At 46.1% G+C, this 13,414-nt stretch overlaps 1 protein-coding gene across 1 annotated transcript in view; it reads right to left on the reverse strand.

The window, feature by feature from the left end:
- Positions 1–3,784, reverse strand: part of LSAMP (limbic system-associated membrane protein) — a 1,004,442-nt gene extending 1,000,658 nt beyond the window's left edge. Inside the window, exon 1 of the mRNA XM_010567434.1 lies at positions 3,386–3,784. Within this exon, the coding sequence (XP_010565736.1) occupies positions 3,386–3,452 (67 nt within the window). The 5' untranslated portion in view covers positions 3,453–3,784. The remainder of the gene's footprint in view (positions 1–3,385) is intronic.
- Between the last annotated feature and the right edge of the window lie 9,630 nt (positions 3,785–13,414).

Consider the following 13,414-nt stretch of genomic DNA (forward strand, 5'->3'; position numbering starts at 1 on the left):
CCATTCGAGGGAAAAGCTGCAGCATGCCACTAGAAAATCCCACCCACCAGCGGCGCTGGGGTGTGTAGGTACTTTTATTCCTCCAACCCCCCCAGGGCAGAAAGGCCAGTGCACCATGCAGAGGAACAGCCAGCCTGCCTCCGAGCCACCCGCCTCCGAACGAGGACTGGAAGCGCAGCAGCAGGGAAATGCAAGAATCCTGAAGCACGGAATTAAGGAAATCTAGTGATTAGAAAAAGAAATAAAATAAAATAAAATCCTCTGTGCAGGACTCAGAGCCTCTAACCTAGGGGAGAAGGAGCAAAGCCTGTCTCTGTGCCAAAGCCCAGGCAGGCGGGGGACAGGCAACCCATTGCATATCCCCTGGCAGAGGCACTGGAGGAGGCAGCCTGTGTTGGCCACTTGGCACAGTGGAGCCCGTAGGTCTCCTGCCAGCTTCAGCTGCGCTTCCTCCCCTGCACCCCCATCGCCTGCTATTCAGCCTCAGTTCGGCCGTGCCCAGCGCTGCCGGCATCGCTCCCCTTCACCACAACCTTTGGTGGCTTTGGGAGAACAGAAAAAGATGAGGAGCTGCTTTTGCATTCGCCGGTACACCCCCAAGCGGGCAGCGAGAAAAAGGGGGAGAGAAGGCACGGACAAGTTTTGGATAGCTCGCAGAGGTGCAGGCTCGGCTGGCTGGCTCTGGAGGGATGCGCTCAGAAGCAGTCCGGCGGGGGTCACTGCCTCTCAGAGCCACGACTGCAGTTTCCTAGAGTAAGAGCTCCCCAGAGTTGTGCTCAGCAGGGTTACAGAAGTGTTCAAGGCTTGTTACCACAGCTTTCAGTAAATAACAATTAATGTTAAATAAGTGTTTTGGTTTGGGGTTTGGTTTGTGTTTTTTTTTAAGGGCACAGTACTTTCCCACCCCCTTTTAACTCCTTCAGATATCTTTGGGCTTGCTTGTGAGGTGCCTTTCTCCTTCCGTGCAGTCCCAATATTCCTGCTTCCCCATCCTCGCACCCTCCAGATCAGAGAAAGGAAATTACTGCTGGCTATAAAACTAGATCCAGCAGTGGTCTGGGTCTGGTTTATATCATGTCTGAAGTTTGGGAGCAGTAGAAAAGGCAGCTCCAGTTTTGCAAACCACCCCCATCCCATCCCATCCCATCCCAAAACCCAGGGAGGGCAACTGTGTTGCCTCTGCCTTCTCAGAGGGTACCCATTAAGACAGCCCTCAAAGGACCTTCCCTGATGCCTTCAAAATCAGAATAGACGTGGCTGATACAACGAGCAATAGTAACTCACTAAATAGAAGGTAAAAGCCTGTAAATGCCTGTAGTCTGGCATAAGCTACAGCTATAAGAAAGGACTAAAACAGCTCCTGGTTGTGCTAGTATCGGGATGCTCTGGTCGCAACTTGGGGAAGGCTTGTGACTTAGAAACACTGCATGGAGCAAGCGCCGTCGACGACAGGCTAGGAAACATGCATCAGAGAGAAAGGCAATGTTCGGAGTCTGTGATTTGCCAGTGTCCATCTTCCTTGACAGGTCTGTGCCTACTCCTTCAGAGCAGAGGGAAGTTCACATCAAGCTATGCAACTTCATTGCTGACATTAGCTAATTATGTTACACAAATACCGGTTCTCCTCTTGCCCCCCATACATCCTATATGCTGGAAAAAATCCTCCTCCCCTGTCAGAAATAGCCACTTCACAGCGAGGAAATCAGCTGGAAGGTGCTGGTGCTGGATTCACAATCCAGAGTTCAGAGAATGCAAGTTAGAGAAAATATGTGACAGTGAAAAGCATGTGTACGCAACCCAGTAACAGAAGAAGTGAGACTGTATGAAAAGGAGCGCTCAGTAAATGTGAGAAGGTAAAAAAACTGAGGCATTTCATAGTGAGTGCTTGCAGTAGAGCCAGGCAAGTGTGAGGCTGCATCAGAGAGCATGTGTGTGTCAGGGAGCATGCCTGTATGGGAATTTGCTTAGTAGGTGCAAAATAGAAGAGGACGGTGCATGCAAGACTATGTATAAAAGTAGGAGCTAAGGGGAACTGAGGATGCTGTGACTGGGCATATCTCCATGCACGGCACTCATGCACTAGTATGCACAAGAGTGAGAGAAAAGCGCTCTGTCTATGGTGAAGACAGTCAGAGCAAGATACCCTCTAAGGGTGCAGCTCACTGCAAATGCAAGACCGTGAGGAACAGAGTAGACCAGATAGAGTACATATATGTTCTTTATTTATATATTCACCTATATGCGTGTATATGTGTGCACGCATGCAGGCTTACAAGGCTGGTGCAGCAGGATAGGCAAGGGAGTTTTATATGCAAGCAACCACGAACACTAGTGTGCAGGATGGAGAGAGAGCGCAAGAAAAGGCTTGAAGGAGGTGGGGGGAGAGTGGAAGAGAGAACGTGAGCGCGAGAGAGGCAGACTGGCACTCCAGGAATTGCATGTGCTAGGGAGCTAGAACTGTATGTGCCAGAGTGAGTTTATTCATCTTCCCTGCTCTATTCATGAGTGTGTATATATGTGTGTGTGTGTATATGTGTGCATGTGTGAAGGACCACTGGTGTATATAAGTGAGTGTGGATCATGTACAAGCTGCGATTTGGAGGGCTATGATTATATGTACATGTGCGACATGTATTTATACATACAGCATGGGATGCATTAACCCTTAACTCCTGTTTACAGAAAGCATCTCAAAACCAGCTAGCATGCCTGTCATCACTTCAAACTAAATTCCATACTCACACTTGGCTCTTAAAGCAAGAAACCCAGCTGGCAATTCTCCACTGAACAAAATCCCATACCCAACAAATTTTCTTCTCCTGTCTTTCCTCCATCACTCCCTCTTTTTTTTTTCCCTGGTGGAGGGGAAGGACATAGTGTTTTCGCAGGCAGACCAGAGGCATAGAGGTTCCTCTAACCTCCCCCTCTCGGGAAAAAACAAAAAAAAAAAAAAAAAAAAAAAAAAAAAAAAAAAAAAAAAGAAACTTAACACTGATCTCCTCAGGAAGGTGAAGAATCCAGGAGCATCAGTACTTGTGATCCAAAGTGCTGAGAAACAGTGGCTGTGGATGGAGGGGATACCCACCTTCACCCACCCCTCTTTTCCTTTGCAAATCTTACTGTGCCCCCCCCCAAACTCCCCCTCTGCAAAAGCATAAATACAGCAGCAAAGTGAGTCACATGCAGTGCCCTCTAACCATAGGATTCACCAGCAGCGATCTCTCCTTGGCTTATTTCCTGAGGCGGGGGGGGAAGGTTTGGAGGGGAAGAGGGGGGGAGAGGAAGCTCCTGCTTCCAGCTCCATGTTTCAGGCCATCCTCAGTCCATCAGCCTCAATTCAAACAGAAGGGTTTGAGGAGGTTGCAAGAAAGAACTCATCACATACCTTGCAAGGAGAAGAGGGACAGGAAGAATCCCAGCACCCAGATACTGTGCAGCCAGTAGGTCCTCATGCTTCTCTCTCACTCGCTCCGCTTCCTCTGCCTTTTTCTCCGTCTCTTCGCTTCTCTCTCTCTCTCAATTTATCTTTTTTTTTTTTTCCCCCCTTCTCTCCTCTCAAAGAAAATGGGATTTGTGTCTCCCTTCAGTCCCCCTGGGCTCTGCTTTACCAGCTCTGACAATCCAGTCGCAGCAAAAGCTGACCTACGGTGGCCAGATTCCCAAATAACCTCGCACTCTCCCCTTCAAGTGCTGGAGAAAGGGGGGGCCAGGTTAGATGCTTGCCGTAGCCTGCGCTGGCTGTAAACACAGAGAATCTCTCTGTCTCTCTCCTGCAGCTCCAACTAAATGCGACTGTACTTAAACAAGCAATGCCTTATAGGACAGCGCTCAGAGCAGAAAAGATCCCACCTCTGCCACCTAGTGTTGCAAGCCAGCTCATTTATTTTATTTTTATATATATAAATATATATATGTTATGCTATAGAAATATGGTTCTCTCATTCCTCTGCAAATGTATCTCTTGGATCACAGGTCTATGAGCCACGCTGGGCCCAGGAGTCCCTAAGGCTCCAGCTCCAGCTGACATGGGGAGGTTATTCAGCGAAGGAATATTCCTCATTGCCACAACAAGAAACGCAGCGGGGCAGGTTTGATTCCTCAGCAGAGTTCTGCTTGACAAATTCTGAAGCAAGGGTCTCTCTGATGCTGGTGTCACTGCTGGGCAGTACACAGGGACCAGAGGGAGATTCAGACACACTGATTGTAATTACAGAGCTGCCAAGGACTCCAGGAAAAATAGCAAGCATCAGGCTGCATTAATCTTTGCTGGATCTCCCGTGACTTCCGTGCAATTTCAGAGGGACCAGAAGGAATCCTTGTGTGAAGGAAATCCAGCCTGCAAAGCCACCATTTGCCCACAGAAAGCTTCTTCTGCTACCCCTCTCCTTTCAAATACAGGTTCCTCCTACCATACGTAGCACGAACTTTTTTTCCCAAGGAGTAATTAGCTCCTGTAGCTCTATTGCCCCCTAAAATCATTGCCTCTGATGAAAGGAACAGCAGTAATGAAGTACTACTTAACATTCACACAGGGCTTTTCATCAGTCCCTCTCCAGACATTTCACAAAAGGGTGTCCTTTTGCACCTGGGGACATGGAGGCAGTGCGACTGCGCAACTTTTGAGAGGCCAGTCCCTGGGATGCAGTGTGACAGCCCAGGTGGGCTGCCTACCCAGCCCCGTGGCCCCTCTTCAGGCCACATTGCCCCCTTCACTGCGGTCACCATGGCAGCCCATGAGGATACCACCGCTAAAGGGTACCAATCTCCAATTTACACAGTGCGGATGCGGGATGCTATGGTGAGCATGCACGTGTAGGAAAGGTGTGTAGGATTCTTGTCATTAATGACGCCGCTCCAGAAGTATTTCTTATTAGACTGCTGCAGAGCAAGCTGTTCTGTGAACAGAATGCACCAAGCCTGCCTTCCTGCGGGTTCTTGTCTGCTGTCTCCAAAATCCCCCCTCACGCTGCTGTAACGAAAGCCAGATCCCATCATATCCCCTGTAGGGAAAAGAAACGGCATGCTGTGGCTAGCTTGGAAACATGTGCTTCTTTCCTAGTGGACCAAAATGCACACTGCAATGCAACGCAACGCAAAATGCAGTCACCATTTGGCCTGGCTGGCTGCTGCCAGGTACCACCTGCGTTATTCATGCTTTCTCCCCCATGGAGGGAGTAGGGCATTACCTAATCACCAGTTTTTAAAAGACATACAGGAACAAGCTACTTTTCATCCTTCCACCCTCTTTTAAATGTGGTTGAAATTGGTTGCGCTGAAAAATTATTGGGAGGAAGAACATATGGACAAACAGATACACATGTGCTATTAGCTATGCTTCATTTCCCAAGGAAATAAGACTAAAAATATTAGAGTGGGTTAAAGTCAACTGACTCTAGTCAACTGGAGGAGCATGCTTCTTTTTCATGGTTTCCCTTTTACATGGTTTTCATCCTCTGACAGTATATTGCGTTTCTGTGGCAAGGTTTTGGTAGCGGGGAGGTTCTAGGAGTGGTTTCTGTGAGAAGCTGCTAGAAGCTCCCCCTATGTCCGATAGAGCCAATGCCAGCCGGCTCCAAGATGGACCTACCACTGGCCAAGGCTGAGCCCATCAATGACGGTGGTAGTGCCTCTGGGATAACGTATTTAAGAAGGGGGAAAAGTTGCTGTGCAACAGCAATTGCAGCAAGAGAGAGAGAAGTGAGAACATGTAACAGAAACAGCCCTGCAGACACCAAGGTCAGTGAAGAAGGAAGGGGAGGAGATGCTCCAGGCGCCGGAGCAGAGATTCCCCTGCAGCCCATGGGGAAGACCATGGTGAGGCAGGCTGTCGCCCTGCAGCCCAGGGAGGTCCGTGGTGGAGCAGATCTCCACCTGCAGCGCAGGGAGGACCCCATGCCGGAGCAGGGGGATGCCCAAAGGAGGCTGTGACCCCGTGGGAAGCCCACGCTGGAGCAGGGTCCTGGCAGGACCTGTGGGTCCATGGAAAGAGGACCCCACGGTGGAGCAGGTTTGCTGGCAGGACTTGTGACCCCGCAGGGGACCCACGCTGGAGCAGCGTGCTCCTGAAGGACTGCACCTCACGGAAGGGACCCACGCTGGAGCAGTTCATGAAGAACTGCAGCCTGTGGGAAGGACTCATGTTGGAGGAGTTCATGGAGGACTGTCTCCTGTGGGAGGGACCCCACGCTGGAGCAGGGGAACAGCGTGAGTTCTGCCCCTGAGGAGGAAGGAGCGGCAGAGACAACATGTGATGAACTGACAATAACCCCCATTCCCCGTCCCCCTGCGCCGCTGCGAGGGGTAGGTAGAGAATTTGGGAATGAAGCTGTGCCTGGGAAGAAGGGAGGGGTGGAGGGAAGGTGTTTTCAAGATTCAGTTTTATTTCTCATTATCCTACTCTGATTTGATTGGTAATAAATTAAATTAATTTTCCCCAAGTCAAGTCTGTTTTGCCCATGATGGTAATTGGTGAGTGATCTCTCCATGTCCTTATCTCAACCCATGAGTCTTTTGTTATATTCTCTCTCCCCTGTCCAGCTGAGGAGGGGAGTGATAGAACGGCTTTGTGGGCACCTGGCATCTAGCCAGGGTCAAACCCACCACAGATACCAACACAACATGGTCTGAAAGAGCACACAGGCAAAAATAAACTTGCCACTCAAGATGCACTTGCAAGTTAGCGTGCCAAAAATCAAGTAGTGACAATCAGTTTGTCGGCCTGGAGTGGGAGATACATGGGGTTTGATTTTTATTGCAGGAATCCCAACCAATGTCTAGCACAGGTTGAGGGACCTGCTAGGCCAGCACCTTAATACCACACCAGCTCTATACATTTCTAACTCTTATGACTGTCCATATGCTTGGCATCCCTCCTTTCATTTGTCCTATACCTTTATATGGCATTATATCCATTCGTACCCTGTCACAAATCTTCTCCTCAGCCCCATACATGGCACCAAAGCTCATCTGCTATCTATCCCAACTTCCCAGCTAACCACAGCCACATGCATAACCTCATCTCTCACCTACCTTACACGTAATCCTACAGGGCTCCACAGCCCTACCACTTTCATCAGATCATTAGGCAACCATTCAAAGTTTGCTTTACCTACAGACAACCTTATGCATGATCCCATAATATACAGCTCTCAAGTGCATAGCCATCTCACACTTTGGATATGAATATCCCATGGCCTGTTGGGTCCAGTCCTCTTTGGAGTCTTTAAGCATTTATGTAATAGAAATTGTATTGAAAGAATAATAATAAATAATAAACAATAAACAATAATAAACATCAATGATAAATAATAATAGAATTGGATCTTTGCTCCATAAATTGCATAGGGATAAAACTTGTGTGAGACGATGCTGAACCCAGTATTGTTCTCATACAGAATGGGCAGCGGTAGTTACAATTCCAGAGAGAAGAGGCAAAGGAAGAAGCAGTTTCTCAGGCAGCAGCATCTTACACTTCCCTGGAGAAGCCAGCATGACTGAAAGGAGAAACAGCTATTTCTTACAACCTATTTGACATACTCCTAACCTTCAGAAACATTCAGGGCTAGATTTTGGCTCCCTTGCTCGTGCTGAGTCATACCAACAGGGTTACTTGGGACATTAGGCTACTAAATATGAGCAGGAGTATCAGATTCTGTGGGCTGAAGTCCTCTGGGGTTGGTCTCCTGCCAAAAGTGAGTCCGCTTTTCATGTGGCCAAATCCCTCAGCTACCTACACATTGTGAGGGCAAAAACAGAAGCAAGAATTACACCCAACTCTCCCTAAACCCCCAAACATTAAAAAAAAAACCAGCAAAAGAAAAACAACTAAACCCCAATACACACAATAGTCCTTGTTCTTCAGTCCTTTCTTTTTAAATTACTGCAGTTCTTCCACTTACCCCAGTATTCAACAGCCAGATGAACCATAGAAATATCAGCTATTGAAGAGCACATCTACAATCTTGTATTAAAAAAAAAAAAAAAAGAGAGGTTGGATTCTGACAGAGCGCTGAATGATTGAAAGCTGGCTACTTTTAATGCATAGTAAAAGTATTTCATTAAGGCTGAGTGGGTGCATTTAGATGCACTGTGCATGCATGCTTGTCCATTTTTTAATAAATAAATGTGCTTTGTGCAATTAACTGTTTAAGCACTCACACTTTCATTTCTATTTCATCTTAGCTTTAGTCACTTCACGCAATATCAATATTAACTTGATTGTGCAGCACACACATAATATTTTCTCTTCCAAGTTTTTATACTGAACCTACCATAAAATGCTTCTCAAGCAGGCATGTTAAAGTTGATGGAGGAACTTTTAACTTTTCCATTACAGATTTTTTCAAATTACTGTTATTTAACTGTGCAAATGTCATGTTGCATTAGCAAAAGGCTTAGTGGTTTTTTTACTTTAATAGAAATAGTATTGAAAACACAGTTGGTCATGCAAATTTTGCAGGGTTTACATAAGAGAATGAGTGGTCCTGAAATTTAAAGCTGAGAGCTTGGTAAAGCGAGCAGGAGACAAGAGGCATAGATTACCCAGGAGTGTTTTTTTCTAAATGTTTTAGTGTCCTGTCCTGCATGTCTGTCTCTGACATATGTGTATTACTACTTGTTTTATTGAGTGTTGTATCTGTGGGTTTCATGGCATGTCTTTAGGACTAGTGCATCTGTGATAAATAGCGCATTTTAGTGTGATTTAGAAGAGTGTTGTGGCATGTGCTGCATGTGATCTTGGGAAAGGGAGTGGAAGGAGATGTTCTCTCAGCAAGAAATACTCATTTGTCATGTGGTTCTGTGAAACCCACCACTATCCAAGGTCAAGGACTGCAGTGTCCAGAAATGTGAGTTCTCATAGAAGGGATGCACAGAGCATCAAGACCATGATAAATAGTCTCACACCTGATTAGGCTTCTTTATGTAGACTGAGAAAACAGTGTTCATGCTTCTCATTCGCCTTCAGCCTGATATTCAAGAAAAGCCAACCCTGCTCAAACCACACTTCCCACCTGCCCTTTCCTTTCTGCCACTTCATACTCCTCAACTGTATTCCCCCCTTTTCCCTCTCTCAGCTTCTCTGCTCACCCCCCCTTCCACCTCTCTTCCTCTCTACTATCTTGCTGTGAAACCTACCAAATATGGCAGTGTCTTTTTGAGGCTTCTTCAAGAGAAGGATTTTCTACCAGGGTTTCTACAAGACTCCAAGCTTAAAGTAGCTTTTTTGAACAAATAAATGTCAGGCCAGCAACTGAGGAAGACAGCACGTGGCTATATAGCAATTCTGTAAGATAAAAGTCCACAGAAATAGCCAGCCAATGAGGTAGCAACAACACTCCAAGAGCGGTGTAAGGAGGGAAGAGATGGAAAGACTCCTCATTTAGTTTCAACAACCGTGCAATGACGCAGTGGGGAACTGAACTGAGAACCCTTGGAGACAAATGTGTTGCATGAACTGGTACAGCACAAACAGCTGAGAGAGTTTCTCTAGCATTAGCCATAGCAGACCCACATCCTCTACAAGTTGGGTCACATAAAGGGTATCTCACAAAAAGCATTTGCCAGCAGTATACACACACACATTGACATTGCTGCATAATTAGAATATAAAATAAATGGCACAGCAGACGTTATCAGCATGTCTACCATGCTGTATCCATGGTGCCAACTCCTTCTCCAAGGAAAGCCTCACACAGGCCATGCCGAGAAAGCCTGAAACACAGGCATGCAGAACCCAGCCTCTGGGGAAATACACACACAAAGTTCTGCAGAAAGGGCCTCCACTCTTTGAACACTTGCAAGATTTTGTTGGAAATCTCCAAGTGTGAACGACAACAAGAAAATGAAAATTGGCTGGCACCCAAAAAAAATTTGGCAGATAATTTTTTGAGTTGTCATGTTTTCTGTGGGAAAAGAGTCAGCTCTTTCAAGCTCAGGGGGAGAAAAAAAAATCTGATCAGCTCTTATGAACAGCAGGGAATTCACAGTCCAGAGGGAAGAGGCGTTTACACTGCAAAACCCTTGCCACATCTACCATTAACTGGCCTCTGCAGAGGTACAAGCAATCCCTCAACACTACAGAGCACCTTTTAAGACAGTGTTTTTGCGGCCCCCTGGTCTTTAAATCTCCACCAGAGATTGGCAGCACAGACCTTTCTCACCTCCTCCTGGGATCCAGGGCTTGTTCCCCCAGGCAGCACTCTACCAAAGACACTTCCTTGAAATAGCACCCAGCTCCCCTGGCACATACCTTGCTCTGCCCAGAAGCAGGCTTTTATCCCAGTTGCTGCTTTTCACATCTTTAGTCACAGCTGAGGGGCCTTGTGCTTCCCTCCATTAACCCTCCATGCCCACTGGGGAGGAGCTGCGGCATGCTGCAGCCTGGCTTCCTGACCCATGGTCCCAACAAGTCAAGCATCGTGTTCCCTAGGTGGTACTTCCACCTTTAGGCTAAGGTTTGTTGGTTTTGCTAGCTATATTGTGGGTTGACTTTAGAGATAGGACTGCCATATGCCTAGGCTCCCCTGTACATGTCCTTTGTTCTTTAGGCAAAGCAGGAAAGGGAAATGTAGCCATTGTGGCTTGGGTGACCATTGTGTAGCCCACTGTGCCTGGGTGACTGATCTCCAGATGATCTGCCTGACACAAGAAAGTCCCACACAAATAACTGCTGAGTCTGTACTTGTCGCCCAAAGAAGATATGGGGAGCAAATGACATCAGTCTCACTGTTTGCAATGAGAACTGACCTGCGCATATGAGGACAGCCTGGCATTTCCTGAACAGAAACACAGAAAAACAGCAAGTTTTTTATGCCACAGATGTGTTTTATGCTGGGGCATCCATACTTAGCAGTCTGGAAGGCAGCTGGAGCTCAAGCCATGTGAGCGTTCCCATCGCAAAAGTCTCCTTGCAGTGGTTCACAACATCCTGAAATTATGAACTCCCAGGCTGATGTTTTTCAGACCTAGTCTCTTACCCAGGGATGAATTTTTATGATTTTGGTTTTATTTTCGAAAGCTTGAGCAAGCAAGGGTTTGGCTGTTTAAGATACTTTGGACTGGGGGAGTGCTTTATGATTAGTGGAGGAAACAATTTGTGCCTCTTTTTAACAGTTCCAGTGCAGAAATTACTGTGGATAGAGAGTTGAAAGGCAAATAATGTGAGGCAAGATTTGCAGGAAGAGGCAATATCTTTTATTAAACTAAAGAATATAGCTGAAAGAACAAAACAAAACAGGCTTTCCAGGCACATGGTCTTGCATGCCCAGAAGTGTATCCAGACTTTTAACTACATGATGTCAAATAACTGATAGTTCTTCTCCCTACAAATCTGCCCTCATTTATGTCTTCAGCCCACCCTAGCAACAATATCACTGCATCTCTGAAGCAAAGTCAAGCCTATGGTGGTGAGGACAACATTACCCAGAGGAGTAGAAAATATGCAAACATGGTTGCATTGAGTTGGTCTTCATTTGGCCAAATCACAGGTCCTGGAAACTACTACTTGGTTTGTGCAACATGAAAATGCTTGGGTTTCAATACTGTGCAGAGAGTAATCTTTGCATAGACAGGGCTCCACATGTTTCTATGCACCACTGAAGATCTGCTCTCAAGTCCAGTAAAAGCAGTTGAAAAACTCTACCAAACTCAGTGGCCCCTGATCCAGGTCCCCTCAACAGCAAAGTCTCTAAGGCAGCCCTTTCCCTTACTTGCTCTGTATTGTGTATACATATACCTTCCCCTGCTGCTGTTTATCAGTTGTGCTGCAGGGGTGGTACAGAGCCCTCACCAAGACCAAGGCTTGTTGTGCTAGATACTCTACACAAGGTTGGTGAGAAATTATTTCAAGCCATTGACACCAGTTGCTAAGACAGGCAAACACTCAGCACACTAACCAAAGAAGAGCCTACAGCCCACCTACTATTTAAAAAAAATAAGACTGTGATGCAATTGCAGTCTCTCACTTATGGAAAACCACAAGGAGGCAGCTTCAAGTTTGGCACTACCTGATTTCTGCTAACCTTGCAATGTTAATAGTTTCTGCCAGTAGCTTCTTTTTCAAAGCAGGATTTCTCTCCTGTAGCTATTTTATCAGACAGAGGATGATCAGGAGGTTAAAAAACACATTATTAGCATTAATGACTATTATTATTTATACCCCTGTACAAGCTGCACAAGTATAGGAGAAGAGACAGTCCATTTCTGCAAAGAGCTCACAAATCTTATTTATGATAAGGAATCACAGACCATGTATCAATAGTAGGAGAGGAGAACAGGGAAGGAGGAGGACAACTGTATTAAACACAAACCTCTTCTGCAGCTTGGGCAAGATACCGTCTCCTGGGGCCTGCTTCCTCAGTTAGAAAATACGGATACAGGGGTTTTCTCTACAACACCACTTTCCACCATACCAAGGGGTTCTGTGGTGTTTCTCTTTGCCCTCCTCTCTTCCCAGCAACATATTAATCTATGGCCCAAAGCCCGTGCCAATAATATACAAGTGGCAGCATCCAGAATGATAAAAATAACCAGGTTTTGTTTAGTTCTGCCCACCTGTAGATCAAGAGCTCATTGCGTTACTATTTTACGAATGGGAAAACTTAGCCATGTGATGGTGCAATAACTTTCCCTAAGATCACCTACTTTTATATCCACAAAAAGCACTAAAATAGATCCTTAAGGTGTGCTTCTCCCAGAGTAGCTCCGTATATTCTCCAAGCAGTGTCCTCCACCAAGAGAAGCACTTAATTGCCAAAAGAACAGCATCAGTGCTACAGTTTTTTCCCCCCAACAGCAAAGCCAACAAACATTGTGAACTAATTAGACTAGCAGATGTTTCCATTGTAGGTAACCTCAGAAGTTAGCATCTTAGAGAGGGAGGGCAATCCAGTGGTAAATGCAACTTCCACTGACTTGGAAAACCTGATTTTACTACTATATTGCTGGGCCCAAGCATTCAAAACAGTATTGCATCTGATGTGGAAATACCATGAGGTCCTAGAAATTCTGGAAAGTAGATTCCAAGTCCTTTCTCTGTCACCAAATTCATGGGTCAGTTTAGATGCTAAGGGAGCTTGGATCAAGCTTTGTTTTCTCATTGGTTAAAATGGGGAAAATAGAGCACACTGATGAGAGCATCCTAAAAAAACACTAAGTTGTTCATGGTGAGTAAGGAATTGGAAAGTATATAAAAATGCATTTAATCTGTACAACCTTTCCCTCTCAGTGCAGAATCTCATTTCAATATGTGCCCTGGAGAGGTTATGCCTTGCAAGTATCTTGTAAAACTGAGACTGCTGTATTGCATCCCCAGTGGATCTCCGGGCAAATGCAAGACTGAACAACGACTCCGTATCTGGCTGTGCGTGATTCCACCTCCACGACAGCTTCACTTGAGAAATCAATGAAGCAAAAC

This window comes from Haliaeetus leucocephalus, unplaced genomic scaffold (genome assembly GCF_000737465.1).
Source record: "Haliaeetus leucocephalus isolate CR32 unplaced genomic scaffold, Haliaeetus_leucocephalus-4.0 Scaffold228, whole genome shotgun sequence".
Lineage (NCBI taxonomy): Eukaryota > Metazoa > Chordata > Aves > Accipitriformes > Accipitridae > Haliaeetus > Haliaeetus leucocephalus.